This window comes from Acanthochromis polyacanthus, chromosome 5 (assembly GCF_021347895.1).
Source record: "Acanthochromis polyacanthus isolate Apoly-LR-REF ecotype Palm Island chromosome 5, KAUST_Apoly_ChrSc, whole genome shotgun sequence".
NCBI classification, from domain to species: Eukaryota; Metazoa; Chordata; class Actinopteri; family Pomacentridae; genus Acanthochromis; species Acanthochromis polyacanthus.
In genome coordinates this window covers 9335088-9359174 of record NC_067117.1, presented here as the reverse complement: position 1 = coordinate 9359174, position 24087 = coordinate 9335088, and the positions used below count along the sequence as shown (strand labels likewise).

At 39.7% G+C, this 24087-nt stretch overlaps 1 protein-coding gene across 1 annotated transcript in view; it reads right to left on the bottom strand.

Moving 5' to 3' along the window:
• Window positions 1-24087, bottom strand: part of atp2b2 (ATPase plasma membrane Ca2+ transporting 2) — an 88082-nt gene that overhangs the window by 6837 nt on the left and 57158 nt on the right. The window contains 10 exon segments of the mRNA XM_022206991.2: window positions 1683-1865; window positions 1998-2105; window positions 2280-2491; window positions 2596-2809; window positions 3083-3274; window positions 4422-4528; window positions 4709-4796; window positions 4944-5123; window positions 11805-12039; window positions 14599-14840. Of these exon segments, the coding sequence (XP_022062683.2) occupies window positions 1683-1865; window positions 1998-2105; window positions 2280-2491; window positions 2596-2809; window positions 3083-3274; window positions 4422-4528; window positions 4709-4796; window positions 4944-5123; window positions 11805-12039; window positions 14599-14840 (1761 nt within the window).

Here is a 24087-nt window from a genome sequence, read left to right as displayed (position 1 = left end):
TTCAGAGATGCCAACCTCAAAACTGTCATTGTGATTTGTTTTAAAATTATAATAGACGGAGAAAACGAACTTTTGGTTCATGACAGGATGGCACCCCTGAAGCAAAGAGAGCAGAGAAGCAGTCTGACAGAGTTCTGACTCACGGCCAGTAGTGGGAGGAGCAGTAGCAGCAGTAGTGCTTGTAGGAGAGGAAAGGGCATTGGACAAGGACACGTGACTAGGACTAGAAACATTGGTTACATCCTGGGTCTGGCTGGTGGTGGATGATTGGCGTCTCAGAGCCCCCGCCCCCTGAAAGGAGGTGCCACTCTTGAAGGTGTTGACTACTTCAATCTGTGGGAGGAGAGCGGGACAGGAGAGGACAAATGGCTGCTCAGAGTGACACAGACCAAATGGCAACACAGGTTGACTGGCTGGGTGACTTCGGTGGTAAAAGGGAGTACAGTGTCTCAGTCATGACACGATGGGGGGGACAGCTAAAGGCCAGGGTGGAGTATCCCCACAACAACATGGTGAGTCTGACCTAACGAGTTGCCTCACCCAAATTAACTAAAAAGGAAAAGCAAATACCTTGAATAGCAGCCATGTAGACAGTTTAAGGTTTACTTGCCCAGTTTTTCAGAATTTCATCCCCCAGCAAAAGAGTACAAGTGATCAAGTATTTTGTTTGGGGCAAAGAAATTATGTTTTGAAGATTTTTACAAAATGTAGCAAAATGTTTGCACCACAGGGGAAAAAAGAAGAGAAAATTTCACCTATATTGAATAGTTTTGCACTGAGTATCTGGAAAGCACTTGGGCAAATAAAGCTGAACTATCTACATGGTTACATATTTAAGTGAAATGATTAATTTTTCTGTCATTTGGGTGATTCAACTCTTTAAAAGACTAGCTGATGTAAAATATAAAAATGCACAGATGCAGCCAATTACATCATCTAATGCATGCTGAGTCATGTCATCTTAACACAATGAAATTCAGGAATCACAAGAAAAATAAGGTTTAGAAATTTGGGTAGACATCCAAACTGACTTGTTTTTTTGTTGGTTTTTAACAGTCTCTTTACTATGTTTGGCTGCATCTGTAAGATGTCCATGGTATCATTTCATGGGATAGCTTCACCCAGGACCACCAATGACACATCAGTGAGATGAAGCCACACTATCTGGAATATCACAGTGATACCGGTCTGCAGAGCTCATCACAGTGGCAACAACACTTCTACTAATTTCAGTTGTATTTCACTCAGAGGTTTGATTGTCATTCTTCCACTGGTCCACAACGGTGATCGTCGCTGTCCAGTGAGGGAAAGCTGCATCTTCATGTTCCTAAATGAGTCATCTTGAGATAAAAATGACCTTAAGACTGTGACTGACTAACATTAACAACATGTAATATTGTCTAGCATTTCATCTTAGTGGTAAACTTTACAGGTTATGTCTGAGGTGACCTACATAGATGGACGACAAAAGAAAAAGCCATTTCAGAAAACATCATACGTGAAATAATCAGTGCTTGGTGTTTTGTTTTGTTTTTTTACATAAACTTGTTTAAATAAAAATCTCAAGTACTATTTAGCATTGATATATATTTTTAGGTCAAATAAATCCATTAAAACCTCTCTGTGAACTGAAACAAATAATACAACATGAGATTTAAACTGTGCATATCACATGTCCTCACCTGAGTCTGAATGCGGTTGAGTCCCCTGAACCAGAGGATCTGTCCTCTCCTCAGCTCTCTCTCCGCGTGATCGATCTCCTCATTTTCTTCATTAACGTCCTCCTCTGGTAACTCATCTTTCTGAGTTAGCTGGCCCGCCCGCCGCAGGAAGCGCAACCTGCTATTAGGTACGGTGGCTATCACCTAACCCACAGAGAAGACAGAGTGCTGAGTCAAAAGGAAATCCACAGCGTGTGTCTGTAAACTGGAATAACAGAAAGAAAACAAGCAAAGCAGGGATCAAAAGGCTGAGAAACACATGAGCTGGCTTGTTACCTGTCCCCACACAAGCTCTCCCAGCCCGAGGAAAACACACCACATCCACTTTTCCAGGTCCAGAGGCTGACAGCTGAATGGCTTTCCTCCAAACTGCACAATCACAATCTATACAAAGCAAACCGTAAAGGGTGAACATGCAGACAACAGAAAATGGCTTTCACTTACTGCACTTATGAGAAAAAAAAAAGTTCAACTACTTTGACAGGCCTTATCTACGGTATGACAATTAGGAACCGACATTTAATAATTAATACAATCAAGAAATCTGCATTTTCTTACCTGTACAGCAAATGTGCCAAAAACAATGGAGCAGAAGATGGGGTTCCTGAAGATGCCATCAAAAACATTCCTCTCTCCGTGGATTTTGCGGGCGTTTATCTCATTAAACAGCTGCATCATAACAAAGGTGTTGAAGATGATGGTGTAGTGCTCAGAGGGAGGAGAGTGGAGAGGAGCGTTACGGCCACTGTCAATGTCAAAGATCTGCTCACCTATAGGGATTAAAAAAGAAAGAAAAGGAGACAGTTTGACGTCATTGACCCTGAACCTGCACAGTGTCATGTCATTAGCATGAGAGCAAAATGACTGCACTTACCAACAAAGAGCAGTGTGAAGATGATAATGAGCTGATAGACTCCATGTCCGAGGATGTTCTTTGTCATGGTGCTGGAGATCAGAGGCTTATTGCGACCATATGGCTTCCTCCTAAGCAGAGACTCTGTGGGAGGTTCTGTCGCCAGAGCCAGAGATGCAAAAGTATCCATGATCAGATTCACCCACAACATCTGCACTGCTTTCAGGGGGGAGTCCTGGGAAACAGAACAGAAACTGATATTAGGAACCAGTAACTTTATTTCACACCAAGAGTGGAAAGTAATTAGTAGCAAGCACTGGTTATTGTAACTGAATTGACTTTTTTCCGAAACAAGGATTATCTTTATTTTCTAATTAAGCAACTGTTTAGCTTCTTTCACTAGATATTTGATCAATTACATCCATTCATGAGGATGTTTGTCTCAGCACCATTTGGCAATGTTTTCAATACAAATAGCTGCTAATACAAACATTTGAATCCCTCTGACCTGTGTGATGCAGGCGCCAGTGAAAGCCACTATGACGGCCACAACATTGACAGTCAGCTGGAACTGAAGAAACTTGGAGATGCTGTCGTAGACGTTTCGGCCCCACATGACGGCCTTCACGATGCTGCTGAAGTTATCATCAGTTAGAATGATATCTGATGCCTCCTTGGCCACATCTGTACCGGCAATACCCTGGAAGAGCAATGATAAGCTGCCATCAGAGAGAACCTGGGGTCTTCGATTTCACAGCTCGATTATATATTTCATCAAACTGCATCATCATAAAAATAGAAATTTATCTTAATCGATTCCACAGGCACTTGACAAAACTGGAGTCTAGACATGAGTCAGCTCTGGTGGTTGATAATGATGAAGACTAATTAGAGAGTGAGTGCATGTTGGTTTGATGAGAGGAGGCTCCATATTTATGAGAGGAGCAGGACGCTCATTCTAGATTATGCCAGATGTATGTGATAGTATGAGTAGCAGTGTGTAACATCTTCTAAAGGGGTCACTGCATTTGGACAAGTTTGTGTTTGCGAATTAAAGTGGGAAAATACTTATGAGGACATCTTTGTGAGTGTGCTCCACTGAAAAATCCATGCAGTGTGTTTCATTAGGCTTGAAATATCAGCCTGAGGCAATGTCCTCCTGACAGAGTACATTCATGCATACACACATAAAATTAATTTTGCACAGAATCATAAAGGAACACAGTGGACATGGCCAGCCTAGTAAGCTACACCTTCAACCAGAGATTGACAACCAAGGATTGGAGTCAGGGGGGCGTCAGTAATTGCCTAGCCTTGTGGTAAAATGGCTCGGAGAGGCCTTCTAAAAATACTCAATTGTAATATCACATGGTATGACTTGGAGTGTGTAAAATGTGGTTCTGCAAGTGTGCAGAAATCAAAATGCAGAGTAAATATAAAGGACAAATAGTCAAAACATCCAGTTTGAACAGGAGGATGAACCTCAGCAATAAACTGTGAAGGGAAGCCGAAATAGAGAGAACCAACCCTAGAACAGAGCAAGTAAATATATCAAGTTATGATTCACAGAAAGAACTGTCAAAACCTCTTTCTTTTAATATTTATTTTTTAATAGTCTGAGGAATCCACTGCAGGGAAAGTGTGTGACAATAGAAATCCACTAGGGGGAGCTTCTGATCTACACAGCCAGAGGCAGAGTGCCTGAGAGAAAAAAACAAACAAACCCTAAATACTGCAGAGGTGAAGAGGACCTCTGCAGATTTTGACTGAGATCAGTCTCACAAGAATACGAGAAAGAAACAAAAAGACACAAACCAACAGACAAACAAAACAGGGCGGTTGCTTACCATGGCAAACCCGACATCAGCTTTCTTTAGAGCAGGTCCATCATTGGTTCCATCTCCTGTCACAGCCACCACCTGCCTCTGGTCGACCATAGTGCTGTCAATAATGCCTGTCAAAGACACGTGGACACATAAAGACAGCAGCACAGGCAGAAGTGCACATGCACTGATCTCAGTTGATCTCTGTGTGCACATCATAGTAATATCCACTGTAATGCATATTGATCTAACAGAAAACAATGTTAGAAAAAAAAGTTTTAAAATGAACAGTGATTCTTCAACCAATTCACCTTTGACGAGTGTGTGTTTGTCGGTTGGGGATGATCGGGCCAGGACTCGGAGTTTTGGCCAAACCTTGTCAATACGCTCCTGTTCCACCTGTAAATGATGTACAAGAATGTCCACAGACAGACACAAACATGGAAATAGAAAGACAAGTGGATGCAGTTTTGGTGTTTTTCTTTCTTATTTTCTAGTTTCCCTCAGTCTCTGTACCTCTCTGTACGTGAAAGTAGTTGGTTTTACCTCTCCTTTCTCGTTGCGGATCCTTCTGTTGAACTCTTTGCCATCGATGCAGAGGAAGTCCTCTCCGGGGTGGATGATGCCACATTTGATAGCTATGGCCCTGGCTGTGTTTATGTTGTCTCCTGTCACCATTCGCACTGTGATGCCTGCACGCTGACACTTCTGAATGGCATCGGGCACCTAAATAGTGACACGTAAGCACAAATGCAAACTGAACAGAGGCGTACATATATAACATGACACACAACAATTTGTTTAAAACTTGTAATAACTGGTTTTGTCCACGTTTTGGCTAGCAGAAGAAACCTTAAATATAAAACTGGCATAGCATCACAAGTTAATTTTGCAATTTTTTTAGTAAAAAGTTGCCCTCTGATACATACAGCAGACAGAGACACTAGTATTCATTTGAAGTTTCCCTTCTGGCTATTAGATTAATGCAAATCCAAGTTCCACTAGTCATCTCTCTGGTTTTGGGCTCCACCATCTCCTAACCTTATTATTTACTCTGTCTTTTGTGGCGTGTCCACGGTTGGCAACAAGAGCTTCATTACTGCAAAGAGCTGTCTGCTGATAAACAAAAACAAGATTTATCTACTATAATGAACAGAGGGAAACTGCTCTATGAATGATCCCTTTCACATACAGGCAGTCATGCGATATAGTGTTAATATAAAAATAATGAATATAGTGGCTTTAAGAATACTGCAGTCCCTGACAAAACACACACATACATAAAAGGGACACATAAAAAAACCTCCATCATTTCATTTCATAGTTCATTTAATCATAAAAGAATTCTGCTGCCTTTATCTGCTTTTTACTCTATGCACAAGATGCATAATGAGGCATGCTATCAAAGTTCTTTTCTTCTAGACAGTAGTCTAGTAGATTAACAGGGAGATATTAGCATATGGAGATTGATCTGCGGTAGAAGCAGCGAGCAAATGCAGAGTATTAATTCAGAAACACATCTTCTTGCAGGCAAAGGTCAGTGTGGGCAAGGTGTGCTCTCTCCAAACCCACACATAAACAAATGTGTGCATATACAGTAACAACAAATCAAATGAATTTACACATGCAGGCCTACACTCTATGTTTCTCTATCTTATACACACATATTGGTAACACACACACACACACACACACACACACACACACACACACACACACACACACACACACACACACACACACACACACACACACACACACACACACACACACACACACACACACACACACACACACAGAGGTAGGAAGCTGTATACTTTCCACTTCACACTCATAGCCACTTCTTGCACATACACAAGGGAGCATGTTTGTACTCACAAACACGCAGATGTACACGCCCACATAGACACACAATGCAGCATGGGATGGATGATTCCACAAATGTATTGTACATTAAAGTGCCAAATGAAGCATGCTCATGTATGAGCATAAAGGAATTAACTCATTTAAAGGGAGCAGATTACAAAGAAAATCCAGCCAGCGTAGGAGTGAAAATCTTAAATGAGCTGGAGGTTGAACAAACAGAAACATGTAAGTTTAGTCTGCATAGGACGGCGTAACTTCAGCTCAACGGCAGCTGCATAGAAAAAATATGATCCTACATATTAAAATGTACAATGTGGGAAAAATCATTAAGGCAATAAATGCATGTGCAAATTTCACTGCAATATTTAAATTGGTAAAAAGATTTCATCTCCTCACTTATGCAAAACTACACACAAATATTCAGCCTACTCACAGTAATACTTGGATGAAAAAGTCAAAGAGGTTAAAAATTTTCTGAAAGTAAGAATAATATAATCGCAAATATGCATTTAGAAGCCAGTCAACATCAGTAGTGGTACAAATGCTGGTGTACTACTCATGTTAAATTAGTATTTATATTATAAGCAACACGATTTGACAAGGTAAAGAAGTGCTTCTCGTAAATATTGTGGCAAGAAGGGCAAGTCAATACATTCTGCTTTTTCTTCTCACACTGAGTCATTCTTATTAAGATATCAAGTTCCCGTTTGCCTGTCTGTCATCTCTGTTGTTTATTTATTTATTTCATTTTGACTCTCATTTTCTTTGGATTCCCACCGCTCTAGTTGACTGGTCATCGGAAAGAGGAGGTGAAGAGAAGAGTGGAGGCTTATTAAAAATACAATCTGGCCCGACAGAGGAAGAGGGTAGGAGGATAGTAGGTGAGACTGAAAAACAAGGCTCTCGTGTCTCCAATATGGATCTGGTTACACTCTCGTTTTCCTCCATTTCTCTCCTTACCCGTCCTCCCCCTCTTCCTCCTCCTCCTCCTGCGTTCTGTCATCCCTCTGACATGAATCTGATTTTGAATCTGTTTATATTTCTCGGTCGCTATCTCTCTTTCATTCCCTGCTCCTCTCTCGTTCCCTCCTCTCTTCTCGCTCGTCTCTCTGGGGGCAACCCTACAGAGCAGCCAGTTATTAAAAGAACATCACATTCTGGAGGAAGAAATTAGGGACTAATAAACAAACAAAAAAAACATGTTTACCACTCTGTGTGACCTTTTTAGCAGAGGGGAAAGTCATCTCATTTCCAGTATTAGCCGGTGTTAGCAAGAGGCCTGGAAAGATGCTGCTGGAGTGCAGCGGTGTTCTGCGCACTGCTTTTCCACATCGGTCATCAAAAATGTCAGATGCTAAGTGGCTTCTTAGGTGGAAGAAAAAAATGAATTCTTCCCATTTCCAGGCTTTGTTGCAATGTGAAGGGCTGCAATATTGTTTTATTGTGAATTTACAGATCATAAATGTCAATATTTAGCATTTTTACTCGAAATTTCTTGTGATTTTTTAAATTTGCAACTCTGTTTTCTGTGATAGAAGAGCATTTTCTTGTTAACTTCTTAAATTTTTCATTAGATTATTTGCAGTTTTTCAATTAAGATTCTTACTTAACTCAGCTTTAGACAGAAAGACAGAGAGGAAATGACAGAGAGAAAAGCAGGTGCAGGGAAAGTCAACGGAGAAAGCAAGCAACCAGAGTAAGGCGAAAGCCAAACCTGACAATACAGTGAGAGGTGGAAAGGAGAAAACATGTTGGGGAAAGGTTGAATGAGAGACACTGTTGGAGAGCGAGGAGGGGGATGGAAAAAAGATGAAAGGAAGAAGTTGAATAATGCAGTAGTCAGTTAGTTTCCTGCTTCCCTCTACTTCACTGGAGCTGTCAAGTGAGGTCAGTTTTCCTACTGTACAGATAACAGTTTCTTCCAATTATATTACTCCTATTGTTTACAAGAAATACACTCTAAAATATTTACAATGCCAAAGAATTCAAAGACCATGAAAACATTCTGAATTACAAGGTAATGTCCTTCAATCAAAATAAATGGGTCAGTATATAATTGAGGTACTTTTGAAGTCCATGGGATATAGCTTGCATATATTTTTATTAAAAGTAAAAAATGTATGTTTTTTCGTTCATTATGATCATGACTTTACAAATCCCATATATCTATCTATCTATCTATCTATCTATCTATCTATCTATCTATCTATCTATCTATCTATCTATCTAAACTTTATTACAGACACAGTGGTCCAGATAAGAGCAAAAAACAGTACATAAAAAAAATAAAAAACACAACATATACACAAAGAACAATTGAATAAAAAATCAAAATATCATAAATCATAATTATTTATTATGGAAACAATCATTTATTAATAAAAAATGACTGGATGTCATTAAAATGTCAACTAAATAACCATCCAAATTTAACAACCACCTTCTAATTAGCTAAACAATAACAAAATGTTATTATTCAAAAATAGTTGTGATTGTGTTCTTTTTGTTAAGTTGAGATAATCATGACAGAGATTTCATTTTTGGCAATATATCAAATTTCATATGGAAAATAACAAATTGTTAGCCTAGCTGCGCTAGACCCAGGTCTGAAGACACAAGGGTCTAGGAACTCTCGACAGGGAGGGAGGCGGGTTTAAAGGTTGTCTTTCAAATCACTCTGCAGCAATTGGGTAGGTATACAACCAATCAGCACAACAAATAGGCTGATGTAGTTCCAAGAGCACCGGAAATCAGAGGATGCGGGAGTTCGTGAAGCCTTATTTATACAGTCAATGGGTGAAGCTCAGGTATATTACAGACATGTTAACAGAAAGATTATTCAGAGTCGGTGCTAATGGAGCTCAACGACTGTTGTCGTTTTTGTTGTAAGAATTTAAGAATTGTTGGCGTCCTGTCCTATTCGTCGATCATCTACGACAAAAGGAAATCGCCATCCATTGCCGAAAGATTGCGGCAGTTATGAGTAGCGGCAGTGCAAACACCGCCGAGTCGAAAGATAACTGTTTATTGTGTGTAGCCATCTATTTGTCTGTCCTTGTTTCTATGGTTTCCGGTTGTTTCTGTCAGAATCGTCGCGCCTCTGTCGTCACTTAGTTACGCCCGCCTTCTGACTCTACACTTCATAGTGATTTGTCAGCCAGTTTTAGGAGCATCCAACCTCGAGGCTTACCGAGGGTAACTAGACCCACCCTGGCAGAGAATTAAATTTGTTGCCGTGGGTTGTCTAGCGTGGCTAGGCTAACAAATTGTATCTGTGTCCGAGAAATCGCTTGTAATTAAGTTACCCCATTCAAAAACACCTTTTTTTTTTCCGCATGCAACAGATTTACTACAATATCTTTATAAATAACTTTCAATTTCAATTTTACTCAACTGTATATATAATATTTAAAAGAATATTTCTGTAAAAATGCTATGCATTGTTTGGGTGTAGGCGGCCATGTCGATTGCAGGCTTGAAAACAGCATAAATGTCAACTATGATACCTGTCAACTGTGTTACAAAAAGTCCCACAATTATATATTGACCCAAATGTATAAGCATAATATAACAGATAATGAATTCAGATCACTAGCATTAAAATGCACAATCAAAAGTAGTGTATCAAAAGGAGATTTTTTAATGCAAAGAATGATTCCTTTCATAGTGTTACCTTAGCATGCCTTAATATAGATTATCACTATTATCATCATCATGACTGCTGTTACTATAATTTAATGACTTTTTGCTGTTTAAGTACTTGAACTCTGAATTACATTGTCACTGCTGAGTTCATACATCATAGAGTGTCTCCAAACCTATTTCTTCAGGTTGGGTCTATTCTTCCCGACCTTTAAACTTCACTAAAACTTTTCTTGAAAACTTGACATTTTGGAGATACAGTGATTTGACCCAGTCAGACTATGCCCACGCCACAGAAAATCTCTTTTGCAGATGACCCAGCACCACACAGTCAGTAATTTCCTGACTAATAAGCTTGGTTATAATACAGATAAATACATTTCTTTTCCTGCCAATTTCCTTTTTTTCCACTGCAACAAATAACTTGCCAGATCTCTCTTCCAAACACATATAAAAAAATCATTACCATATAGGGAAAGAAACCACATTTAAGTAGGTATGGATGTAAAATCCTTGAGAATAATATCAAACTGGCTGAGAGATTTTAACCCAAAAGAGGGGTATTTTGTGATCATTTTTTACTTATTTTAGTGTGGATGTAAAAATCCCAACTAAACACAGCCAAGAGATGAATTTAGAAAAGCAACAATCATTTCCATTTTGGTAATGTGAAAGTATAAAATGGAAATATGACAGTTAAGTAAGGTACTGTCAACTTTAATAAATATGCTTCACTCCACCTATTCTTCACACATGTGGCCTTAAAAAGTTCACCTCTTTCACATAAAAGGATTGCAGGTCCATTCCTCAATATCTAATATACAGTTGCATGTCTCCATGCACAATATGTCTAGAATTCAACCAGTATTTGTATATTTGAGGACCCAATGCAATATATCTCTTTTTAGAATGATTATCATTACTTCAAATGTTATAGTCTTTTTACAATGTACAATACTGTAACCAAAACACACACATATCGCACGCTATAATGTCATATTGTAAAATTATCAATGTATGAAAACTGAGCAGTGCATGTCAGAAGTCTCAAGTCCCATCTAAAGTGTGCATTTAGTTACATCCTTGGGTCAAGCCCTGCGAATGACAGATGATCCGTCTCCGTCAGCTCACTGTGCAGGCTGCTACTTGCCACTAGAGTCTTGTTACTGTGTCCACTTCATGTTCCCACAGCTCCACGTGTTTAGATCTCATATCGGAATCAATACTGAGATAACATGCAGCCCCGCCAGTGTACAAAGCTTAAATCTTAATGTAATAAAACAGCCATCAAACCAGTAAATGTTCACTAATAGGGTTGTTTTGTTTCCCTGAAATTACATTAAATTAAAAATTTTCAGCTTGTACACATTTTTCCCAAGTTCCATATAAACAAGGGGGCGATTTTATTGGATTAGATTAGATTTGATTAGCCTTTATTGTCTCCCTTAGGAGAAATTTGTCTTGAATATTCGAGAGAATGCGGTCAACGTGTAAGGACGTGAATACAAGAAAGGAGCTGAATTGAAGCAACGAAACTCCATAGAAATGCTTAGGCGTTCAAATCTGGGCTTCTACAGGAAATGTGTATTAACTGTGCAAAATTAGAGATATTTATTAACAATCCCAGGAGTTGAAATGTAAGAAAATTGTGGATGATCAATAAAGTGTCGTTTTTATGTGTCCTAGGGTGGAACAGCAAACACAAACTGGACTGATGAGATACAAATCTAAAACATAATATTCTATTCCACTGAAGATGTAATACTTTCAACCTTATCTGCTTCCGTGATATTGCTTGAAAGTTACAGCAAAGGCACACCAGCTGCTGACAGCTGCAGGTATAGACCATTTGCTCACTCTCCTCTCGGTATATTACTAAAATATCTCACACTCTCCTACCTCTGGCCTGACAGGGTCCTCTATTCCGACGACGCAGATGGCTGTGAGGTCATTGAGGATGTTGTTCTCGTCGTCCCAGTTGGGCTCAGGATCGCTGGGAAAGTCACGATATCCCACACAGATGGTCCTCAGGCCGTCGCACGCCATGGGTTCAATCACCTTCTTCACCATCTCGTCCTTGTCCCGTGGACGGAAAACCCTCGGCTCACCCACCTCGTTCAGGATATGGCTGCATCTGAAAACAGGGTGGGGATTTAATTAAAAATGTACGCCATACTGTTAGTATTTTTGCAGCTTTTGTACTGTCAAAATGACCCAGCTCTGAAAAGAAGTCCTATTAGTCAAAAAAAAAAACATGTTGATCTCAAAAGGCAGAGTTGTGCTGACCTGATTCTGCAAATTAAACACAGTGCCAGCCAAAACTATTCACTGCCTTGGAAGTTTTCTTCTTTTATTGCTTTTCAGCATTAAATCATTGTTAATTTAGTTTTTTTAACTAGAATGTACAAAAAAACCAGAATCTTTCATGTCAAAGTAAAAAGCTGATTTCTACAAATTTATGTCAAACAATTAAAAATATAAAATGCAAAATAAAAAAAACTGGATAAGCCTTCATTCATTCCATTTAAAGTGACTCACCTAATTCAATACAAATTTCAGTGAATTGGGATTAGATGTCACACAAAAAAGAACACTCCAAGCATCTCTGTGAAAAGGTTATTTCAAAGCATAAGTCAGGGGACGAATACAGGAAAATTTCCAAGTCACTGAATACCCTTTGGAGTACAGTTAAATCCATTATTAAGAAATGAAAGAGCAATGGTACTTGCGTAAATCTGCCTACAGCAGGTCGTCCTCAAAAAACTCAGCGACTGTACAAGAAAGAGACTGGTGAGGACGGTCACCAAGACAGCTATGACGCCTCTGATTTTACATTTTATAGTTACAATTGATGGTTACTTTTGTGTATAAATGTGTTTTCACTTTGACAGGAAAGAGTCTTTTTTTGGAAATTCTTGAGAAAACTTCTAAATACTTTTTATAGACACTGTATGCATTTCTTGGAGAAAACACCAGAGTATTAAAAAACATGACCTAAAATGCATCGTTCTAAGAGAATAACATGTAAGGATTGAGTAGCTTCTGACAGCAAATTGAAGGAAAATGAACAGGAAATATTTTGCTCTAAAAGATCACCATAAGTGCTTTATCACTTTAGGACAAGTGTGCCATCCTAAAATAACATGAAGCTTCTTTGCAGACATTTAAACAAATTGTAATTCATTTATTATGTGATGTGATTACGGTCTCTGAAACAGCAGCTAAACAAGGCTTGAGGTGATGCTCGTTTTGGATGGGTTTAACTGACATCTGGTTTATTATATCTGCTGATAAACATCAAATGATATGGTCCAAAGCTGCAGTACCAAATGGACCTTGCGATTAATTAACTTTGTCAGCTAATTGTGACTGATTTAGATCAGAATATGATGGTGTTCTCACCTTACTGAGGATATACAGTAAATCTGCTCGTAATTTAATGTCTTTTTTAAAGTAAGCAAATAGATCTGGATCTTTCATGCATGTTCAAAAGGCTCAGGAGTTTGTGATGAGCTCTCGTCCATGAGAGCGGAAGAAAAGAACAACTAGAGCAAATATTACTATAGTGCTGCAGCCAAAATACAGGGCGACACAAAAAAACGGGAACTTTTTAACAATCCAATAAAACCAAGAGTGATGAAAGAAAAATATTTTATTCATAGTAATTTAAACCTTAAAACATGCCATTTAAGAAACAACGATGGAATTTTCATTTTTTTAAAATTACTTCCTGTCGATGCATTCTTGAAATCTACCCGGGGCTGTCTCAAGAGTAAAGTGTACACGATTGACCAAGAACTATGGATGAGTTAAAACAGAGAATTCAGGAGGAAATTCACAGTATCCCAGCTGAGATGTTGCAGCAGTCAATGAGGAATCTCAACAGCAGATTTCAAGAATGCATTTGTACAGGAGGACGCCATCTACAGGAAGTCATTTTTAAAAAATGAAAATTCCATCATTGTTTCTTAAATGGCATGTTTTAAGGTTTAAATTACTATGAATAAAATATTTTTCTTTCATCACTCTTGGTTTTATTGGATTGTTAAAAAGTTCCCGTTTTTTTGTGTCACCCTGTATATTAACATTTAATTAACAGTAAATGGTCTTCTAAATAACAAAATAAATCAACATAGAAATGGAAAACAAACAGGTGTTCTGGCATACAGCTGCAAAAGCAAATTAACTGTTGTTTGCACAAATATGGTTTTAGGACTTTAGTTATCAAGGCAAAAATGTGCATTTAAACTTACATATAATGGACCTTCAAATGAAGCTATTTGTAGCTTAATCACCTACACATGTAATATCTAAGAAGCTTACAATTCCCTATTAATAACTGTAATTTAAGTAGTAGTTTACTGGCACTAGATCTCAACAGAGAATGATGTCTTATTCCTTCGGTGGCTAAAGGAAGCTTGATAACTGCCTCCCGTGCTTTTCTCAGTGTTACTCATTTATTATGATGCTGTTCTTGTAACACATGCTAAAATGACACAATTTCAAGACCTTCCAGAGGAAACTCAGCCCACGCTGATCGCAGTGAGAATGTATGATAGGCCGTGCCCTCCAGAACATGATGTAAATGCTACACAGTTGGTAAACATACAGCACCTACTGAGATCTTATATCTGTACAACTGCGATCAATATCAATCAAAATCATTTATTTCTCTTCAGAAAACCAATCTTACTTTTTGAGTACAATCTCAGAGGCTCCCTTGCTGTACATGCGGAAGCTCCCATCAGGCAGTTTGATGACGGTGCTCATGGACTTCCTGACGGAGTTAAAGGTGTAGACTTTGTAAAGCTTCTCCTCTGGAATCTGGTTTCTTATTGGCTGGTAATCCCGCTTCAGGTCCAAGACCAAACCCAGCAGGCCGCACTCTGTCTTGTTGCCCACTTGCTTCGGCAGACCGCCTTCCTTATCTGGGGGCTGGAGAGAGGCAGAGGAAGACATTTTCAGAAGTTAATTTCTATATTTAGGCAAATATTTGTTACAGCACAAACGATTTAGTGGGATGTATCTAACTGTAGGTGTTTTTTTCTCTTTGTAGCAATTTTACTTCAATCTATGCATGCACTTTCATTGCGTTTTTTTACAGAGAGAAAAAAATGCCCTGCTATGGAGGCTGTCAAGTCTTCAGCTAAACATGTTTCGAGCATAAACAATCTATACTGTTTATTCTGTGATCTACTCAATGAATGAGATTCTCCTTTTCCTTCAGTGCAGTGCGACAGATGCAACACTTGAAATAGCTGCTAGTGATAATTAACCAGCTAGCAGGTGAAAGGGTTACTCTGTGTGGGAGGGCAGGAGATTAGGTGGATGGAATCAAATGTGGATGTTCTTATTTCAGGCGTGCAGCTCAACCCTTTGCAATCTGTAATTGTACGCCTGGAACCACGCATTTTTCTGGTTCAGTACACATGCCCGTGGATTATAGCACGTGATGTAGTATTTTTTACATAAGCTATAAAATTAGGTTCTTATAGGATTAATAGCATGTGTGTCCTAGATGTGCAGCCAATTTTTTTCTTCTTAACAGTTGATCTGCCATTACTACCTCGATCATTACTTTTGAGAAAACTGGAAGACGAAAAATGGCTGTCACAATTTCCCAGAATGCGATATTATTAAATTACCCATTTTCTCAAAGTAATAATCAAAAACCACAATAACATTAACTTTACCATCAGAGAAAATCAAGGCAGGCATCACATCTTTGCTTTAAAAAAGCTGGATCCAAAGATATTTGCTTGAAAAACGATCACTCCAGATTATTAAAGTTTATGACATTGCTGAGAATTGATTATTCAGTAAACGTGTCTAAATGTGCAGTAACGTCAAGGGAGCATTTTCCCTGCCTCTGAGGGCTGGAATGTGTTTATTATCAGCCAGCAGCAGAGACTTCTATCATAGGTTGTGCGTTTGTGATACGGTATCTGTCCAAATCTGTGCATGTGGCTGATCAGGTGCTACAGTACATGTGCGCAGTTGCGTACACACTTACTGTATGTGTGAGTGTGTGAGTGTGTGTGTGGTCAGCTCATGGAAGACTCAGCATTGCCATGGTAACACTGGGCAAAGCACACTTGGAAGAAGAGAAGTGGGAAAAGAGAGAGTGCACTCTTCGCCACTTGGGGATTCTTACTCCTTGGCTCTGATTCTCTTACAGGATTCTCAGTCATCTCACTTCACACATGTCCTCCAATCTTTTTTCTTTTTGTGTTTCCCTCTTCATCTTTTCCCCAGGCCTCATTTATTAGTATGCCTGGAGCCTCACTCCATTTAGAAACTCTTTTTTTTTTTTTTTTTGGCCTCACAGGAATGCAAGTCTTAAAGCATATAGACAGACAATCTGCCACTGTGATGGACCAAATCTCATTATTATCAGTATCTTGCACACACACACTCACACAGTGACCATTGGAGTGACACTGATGCTCATATGTCTGGACACATCTAAGGAGTGTGCAGATCTTACTGTCATTATTCATAGCATGCCTTTTCACACAATCGCACATTCTCGAGTTGATTTTAATTTTTGTCCAATAAAAGGCTGCTCAGCTTCACAAATGCTCGGAAAATGTCAAGAAATAATGAAAGATACCTTCTTCTCTACCAATTAATTTTCTATTATTTGACTTATCACGCAACTGATCGAAATAAGCACAATACCAAAAGCATGCATCAAATTAGCTGCAAAACGGTGAACAACTGTTAGTAAGCATTAATAAATGTTACAGTTAATCAGTATTAGCTTTGGGCTGCAGTCCTGTTTGATAGTACAGCATGTTACATTTGCTTCATCCGGTTCCCTATTAGCTGGCACTGAGGTGACAGCTAGTCTCCCTGGGGTTTTGCGACATAGTACCTACAGTAGGCTCAACACCTACACTCACAGCTAAAGAGCAGCTTGTCAGGTACTCTCTCTCTCTCTCTCACACACACACACACACACACACACACATACACGAATGCATACAGCAGCATGTCAAAAGCACACTGAACATAATGCCTCTACCTTGCTGCTAAGTCGACACCTTCAGTCTGTGCTATTTGCCCCAAAATAGACTGACTGCAGGCTTGCTGTTCTGCGCCTAAACAAGCCTCCAACCAAGATTAGATTTAAAAGGATAGCTTGACATTTTGACGTTTTCTCTTTTACTTTATTGCTGTTGTTTTCTTCACTCGCAGCCTGCCTCAATGTGTTGAGAGAGATTCCGTGTCGGCAGTATAGTTAATCACATTAATAGCTTGTTGGAATTGATGCGCTCACATTCTGCATCTGAAGATTTCCCTTGTCCACCCGCTAACAAGGGTTTGATGTTGAATGCTAATAAACTGTGTTAATGTGCCTTTTTTTTTTAAGGTGGACTGACAGAGAAGATTAAAATATATTTCCAAGCAGTGAATAAGAAAATCTTACACAACATTCTCCGTAGAGACATTTTATTTTTATATTTTCCAGCTTATTCTGTACATATGATGTATAATATACTGCAAGTCTGCCAGTTTTTTGATTTTCCTGTGCTCAAGGCTGAATTTAGGGGGATATTTCTAATCTGAAAACAGGATCTAAACTTTGAGGGTGATGTACAGATTGTGAATGTGTGATATGTGGTTTTGGGATTTTTAAAATGTGACTTGCTTTAACTTGGTTGAGATCAATAATTGCAGGGTTTCTACTTTCTGTTGTGACTTCTGCAGTTGTTCCAATAAATCCTACACTAAGTGAAATAAATAGCCTGGAAAGATTCTAAGATGTGTGGAAATTGAGCTGAATAATAAAAAAAAATTCCTCAAAATCCTAATTCATCCGTCTTGCAAGCGATATATCTGCTTTGAGGGTTTGCTTTAGCAGCTCGATATTTTGAAAACACATTTCCTTGAATATCAGTGAATATTGATTCATTTGGGCTCCGAAATATTTGACGTGTCCCTTTGGCTGCAGTTGCTGAGAAGCCTAGTTGGTCCAGTTGAGAGAGTTCGAGAGAAAGTCATCTAAAATCTCATTAATCATTAAAACCCAATCAGAGTGCTGGCCCATCTTCACTTAGTAATTGGACATATCTGGTTATTGTCCAGCTGCGTGTCTCACAGACACAGACAAGAGTATAAATACTTTATACTGAATTTACGGTAAACAACAGAATTAATGCCTTTTCCTAATGACCAATGATTACATCAGGAAGACACTGCCTGTCATTGGCTAATGAGGGGATGGAACAAATGGTCTCATCTGCACTGTCTGTGAAGTGTTTGGGAGAAAAGGCTCGCAGCCAAAGGACAGCAGCAAGTCAAACCTCTAAAATGTAACCGGCTGCATGAAAAGCCACACAGGTTGTATTACAGCTTCAAATCATAATTCTACATAATCTAGACCGTAAAGGAGACTCCCTGGTTGGTGTAAAGGAAAGTAGTCATATGTAAAATTAATCATTTCTTGTATTTGTAAACATATTGCAATACCGCATGCGGAATTCGAGATAAATTACTACACTATGGGGTTCATCATGTTTATTGGAAATACTGCCATTTTAAAATCAACTTGGCTAGTGGCACAATTTCTTCTACAAATGAAGAATATTGCAGGGAATTGAAGAAATCGACAGCTGCTGCAATAACCAAACAAGGCAGGGGAAGGAGCGATGAATAAACAGATAATAAACAGAAAGCAGACACAAACACGGCTGCCTGTCAGAGACTCCGCAGAGGTTTAGCTTGACGTGGGTTTCTACGCACAAGGACAGTTGCTGGCATGGGATGCCCACTGTTGGCATGGCTGGGCTACTGCTGGCACGTCTTGGCCTGGACATGGCTATGGACCAGCTGCCCTCTCCCTGGTCCTTGGGTGTTCCCGCAGGCAAGGACATATGCCAGAGGGAGAGCTGGCAACTTTACTTCCTATTCCACCTGGGGCTCTCCTTAATCCATCCCTCCTGTTCCTTCCCTGTCTCTTTTCATGCGTTCTCTTTTCTTGCTTTTTCTCCTCCCACTCCACTTTTTCAATCCACACACTGTTCATTTTACAAATGTTCTCCTCTCTTTCCCCCTCTCATTCCATCCCATTCCTGTCCTCTTTTCTTGTTTCCTCGCTATCAGTTTCCCCAGTCTCCTGCAAGGTGCTCCACCTCCCCTGCCTCCGCCTTCCTTCTCGTTCCCTCTTTGCATGTAGGAGTGGATGATATTCTAGCTCTCCACATGACTGTACCAGCCAACCGGGCTAAGGCCTGGAGGCGTGCTGGAGGGCAGTGATATACTCTTCCAGTCCATGATGAGGACACTTGTCACGCGAACGTGGTTTCTCCCGTAACTCTGTTTCTTCTTCCATCTTCTCCTGTCTTCCTCTTTTTTTGTGCTAATCCTCGCTGTGCCTCCCTCTGTCCATTTTCCATTAGCTTCCATCATTAACTGTTTATATCCAGGCCATTTTTGCACAACCAACACAACAATAAATGAGTTTTACCTTTCAACCAAACAAAATTACCCAGAATCCACATTACTATTATCCATAGCATTAATATTAAGCCTATGATTATTATGCTGTAGTGTTATTATATCACATATTATTATTACTTCTATTATTTTTGAAACTGTTCATCTGGACATGCTATTTTCGTCTATTCTGGTCAGCTAACGTGCCAGTGGTTTTGTTATTAAATAGGTATTTATTTCATTATTTATTTCTTCCCTGCTTCTCACTTCTATCTGTTTTATCACAGACAATAACAACAAATCTCCAAATATGGACTGCTGTGTGATCATGGCCATCGACTTTAATCCGTGATTGGCAGTTTATTAATTAGTTTCTTAAATTTAAGTGACCGGCTAAAGTCTTTCTGCTATGACAAATGCTAATTACTGTTCAGATTTTAAAGAGATGTCTGGATACCATATTGGCTATTGGGAGAAAAATCATGGATGTCTGTCAAACACTATAACAGAACTATTGTACAAGTGGTAGCCAAAGATGCCAAACAAGTCGAGCATTAATATTACCGTCTGATAAAGCGCTCAGCTTCGTTACTACTTACTTCACTTTCAACTCTTTTATGTATTTAATTGATACCGGTCTCTCCAATCAAATCTGTCATGTCAATTGAAATGGAAATACAGGGAACTCATTAAGCTCTGTGCCTCCGAAACTTCAAAGGAGCGCCGTAATGTGTTGACAACTTATTTTTCCCTGCCATCTCTGCAGCAAATCTATAAGAGCGAAGAAGAAGACAAAGAAGAAGACAAAGAAGAAGAAGAAGACGACGAAGACGAAGACGACGACGAAGACGAAGACGAAGAAGAAGAAGAAGAAGAATCTGTATTGGACATGGTTCTGCTGTGGGTATCTCTGGGAAGTCTGGGTGCTTCAAGCCAAAGACACCCAAGACACTCTCATCTCTCCTCCATGTTGAGCAAACAAGCACGCACTGTCCAGATGACACAAGCACTGTGAGCAATAGCTAATTATATCAAAGCCTCACTACGTACAACTGAACAAAAGCGGGCCAGTCCGTTTTAATTACAAACTATAAATTGCTCATTGTTGAATGTTATTCCTCTACTATCTCCATTTCAGCACATTCTGCTGAATTAAACACATAGCGAGCTCCTCTGACAGATGATGCCTTTCCAAAAAGCACGTACATTTCAGTGCCGATGTCGTGCTATTGGTGCGTATGGAAGAGTTGTCTACCTCTCTCGTCCCTGACCGGAATAATGACCGGAGCAGGTGGTTGAAGCTACATGAAACTGAGCTCCCAGGACACTCACACTGCCATGCTAAACACACACCACTGTGCTGTGAGAACACACACCTGCGATCTGAATGCCTCCCACCACGTCAGGATGTCTGAGATGACAGATGTGTGTGTGAGTGATATGTGTGTGTAGCTGCACAGGCATCCACACACAGACTTTCTATGTTTTATAACTAAAACAAAAGAAAGAAGAACATGACGTTTACAGGAACGCGAGCAAAGAAAACACAATTAATTCTTTGGGGCCTTTGCCACCAGGGATGACGCATATTCCAATGAAATGGCGTCAGTATATTGACGTCACTGAAGGCCGTTGACAAATTGCTATATACTGAACCATGCCTGCCTTGTTTGCAAAAGACATTCCAGGCAAACTGGTGTGTTAAGAATCTATGCGTGCGCCCACTTGAATGAATGTATGCACGGATGCTCTTCAGAATATATGAATAAAATTACGTGTGCAGATGGCTATAATATCTACGAGCATGTGCATGTACAGTGCGGGCGAGCGTACGAATACAGTTTGCGCGCCTGGCTTCATTGTGTAAATGTGTGTGAATTCCTCCCTTGAGGACAGAGGCTCCTCCACTTTATACTGTAGTCTGTATGTGCTGACAGAAGAAGCAGAGCTATACCAGTGGCTGTATTATGAAGCCAGAGAGGCAGTAGGGGGACTGATACGCGTATCAAAGCCTGCCTCTTTGCCTTTGTGCCTTTGTGTGGTGGCCATCAAAGACTTCCATTGCCATCCTGGCATCCCACAGGATTGGCCTCTTATATAAGAACACACCAGCCAGCATACTGCAGGGCTGGAGTGGCGCTGAGGGAGTGGGGGCGGCTGGGGGAGGGAAAGAGGGACGGACTAAATATTCCTCAGAAATCTCCCTTCTACATCCTGCTTTCTGAGCTCCCTTCAATCCTGCATTTCCTCTGCTCTTCTCCATCACACTTGTTCCCTCATTCCACCTATAAAAAGCTCTCAGTAAATGAATGCAACTATCAACTATAAATGCATATTCAGTACTTTAGCTATTAATTTAAGCACTGCGTATTTACTGTATGTAAGGATATGGATAAACTGGTGTATGTACATAGTATGCATATGAATGTGATGAATTCAGTTTTGGAATAGATGGAGTCAGCAAACACACTGACTGGCCACAACATTAAAACCACTGAGAGGGTTAGGGTTACATCGATTATACATCGCAGTGTTACCATCTATAATGTACCATCCACCTAAGCATAGCTCTGGAGCAAGAGGATCCTCTCCCAACATCACAAGGATGGCCTACATACATAATATTAGGCAGGGGGTTCTAATGTTGTGGCTGATGACTGTAGTACACAGATGATGCAGGGAATCGCAGCCGATGGAAGGTTGCAAACGGGACAGGTAAGTAAGCTGATTTCATTTTATGTTTACCCTAAGTTTAATTTATACATGAGGTAAACTCTTTTATGAATGAAGAGATAAAAAAAATAGCAAATGTGCCATTTAATCCACAAAGTCTAAGCTGTGCTCTGCCTGTGCCTAATTCTGTTGAGTCAAGCAGCTATAGAGGTATAATAGTCTGATGTAACGCTGCATAAAGCATCCCTCCGGGTTTTCAAAAGGGATAACATCGTGTAAATGTGACACATCTTGGTAGAAATAAGGTGTGGGAAAGAGAAGCTGAGGTAACCTCATAGGCATAGCAACTGAAGTGACTTAGCTGTTTATGTGGAAAGATTCACTAACTCACAACTATAAACAGCAATTTAGTCTGGACATGCAGTTTTCTGCGTAAATGCGTGAAAAGATGCAACAACACTATTAGTAGCAATGACGACCTTAGCATTGAAGTATTTAGACAAATTTACACATAGATCACATTCGTTTGCATTTTTAAAAGAACATGAACCTTCATCCCTCTATCGTCAGACAATCACACGGCATCTAGTTAACACCACAAGTATTTCCAGTTGCCTTATGGTATTTGAAGTGTTTCTAGACAGAGCTAAAGGATTACACTGAGTGTCTGAAGTTTTATCACAGTTGATTTCTAACTGTGAAAAACAGCTTACCAGAGTATGAAGAATATCACATGGCTGCTGTTTAATTTATTTATTTATTTTAAGTCTTGCCTTTTTTTTCTCAAGCTTGCTTTGACTCAGTCCAGTTCAATCTCAGAATTGCTTTGATTAGACTTTTAAGGCGTTGACTTCATCTCAGACTGTAGGTCCATGTCAAAAGCAGAATCATTAGTTGGTATTTAGAGGTGGGATGGAACTATAATATATACTTACTTAGCAAGTCAAAGAACTCCAATATTACTGTCCTGTCTGTCTTCAAGACTGGAAGACACAATTATAACTATATACCAGCACTAACTGAATGCTTTACATGTATGTAGCATGTGTCAAAGGAGGAGAAGTTACAACTAGAGCAGACACAAGTCTGTAGGTCTCCATCTTAAAGCACCCAGTGACCAACACTCTGTTTTCACCAAAACTGTGATTGTGCCTTGAGGGGTCGGAAGTAAAATCTGTGGGATCTTTCTATCGCAGATGTCCCGCCTGCTCAGCTCATTCCTCATGCATGTTCCATAAGGGCATTTGTCAGTTGGTCAACCATCAATGAATAGACACTACAGGAGTTTACAAGGATGGCAACACATGGACAGGCACAATTAGTGTGTGCGTATGTGTGCATGCAGGTGAGTACACCTGGTCATGCCAAGAAAAGGATTACTCAGGCATGTTGTTCTAACAGGCTGAAGACATCCTGATCTTGGCAATCTTCGCTTTCAGAATATTTAACCAAGTGCTTCATTACGGAAGCAATGTTTCAAACCTGTGGCCTGAACAAATATCCATGCAAAAAGGTTTCAGATTCTGTAATTAGGAACATGTAATAATCTGTGTATCAGTCTGCATGTTCCTATATCTATCTATCTATTTCTTATTGCATGCAGGTCTAATTGGCTTAGAGGAAATCTCTCTTCGCTGCATTCACTGTAAACAAGAGACCATCTCCAGCTCTTAGACAGATTGGATTCAATTACAGTCTGCTACGCTCTGAATATCAGATAAGACAAAATTACACAACCGTTCTCAAGGTGACAAGTTGAGTGAATGCCTGATGAATCTAAAGCAGCAGCCAAGGACACTGACTGCCTGCTATGCCAAGAAGAAAGCACTGCAGACCTGTCTCATACTTTCAGGGCTGCTCTCATCATATGGTTCCAGCTCTCACACGGAGTAAACTCAAATCTCTGCAGCTAACCCAAGATACTTAAGTTTTATCTCATTAGACTTTAGTATAATAGAACATCTTCAATGTAGCAAGTGGCGAGGATAATGTACACTATAAAAATAGCATTCCATAAACAGACCATAACGCTTGATTATCTTACAGAGAAAATGAATATATTCAGAGA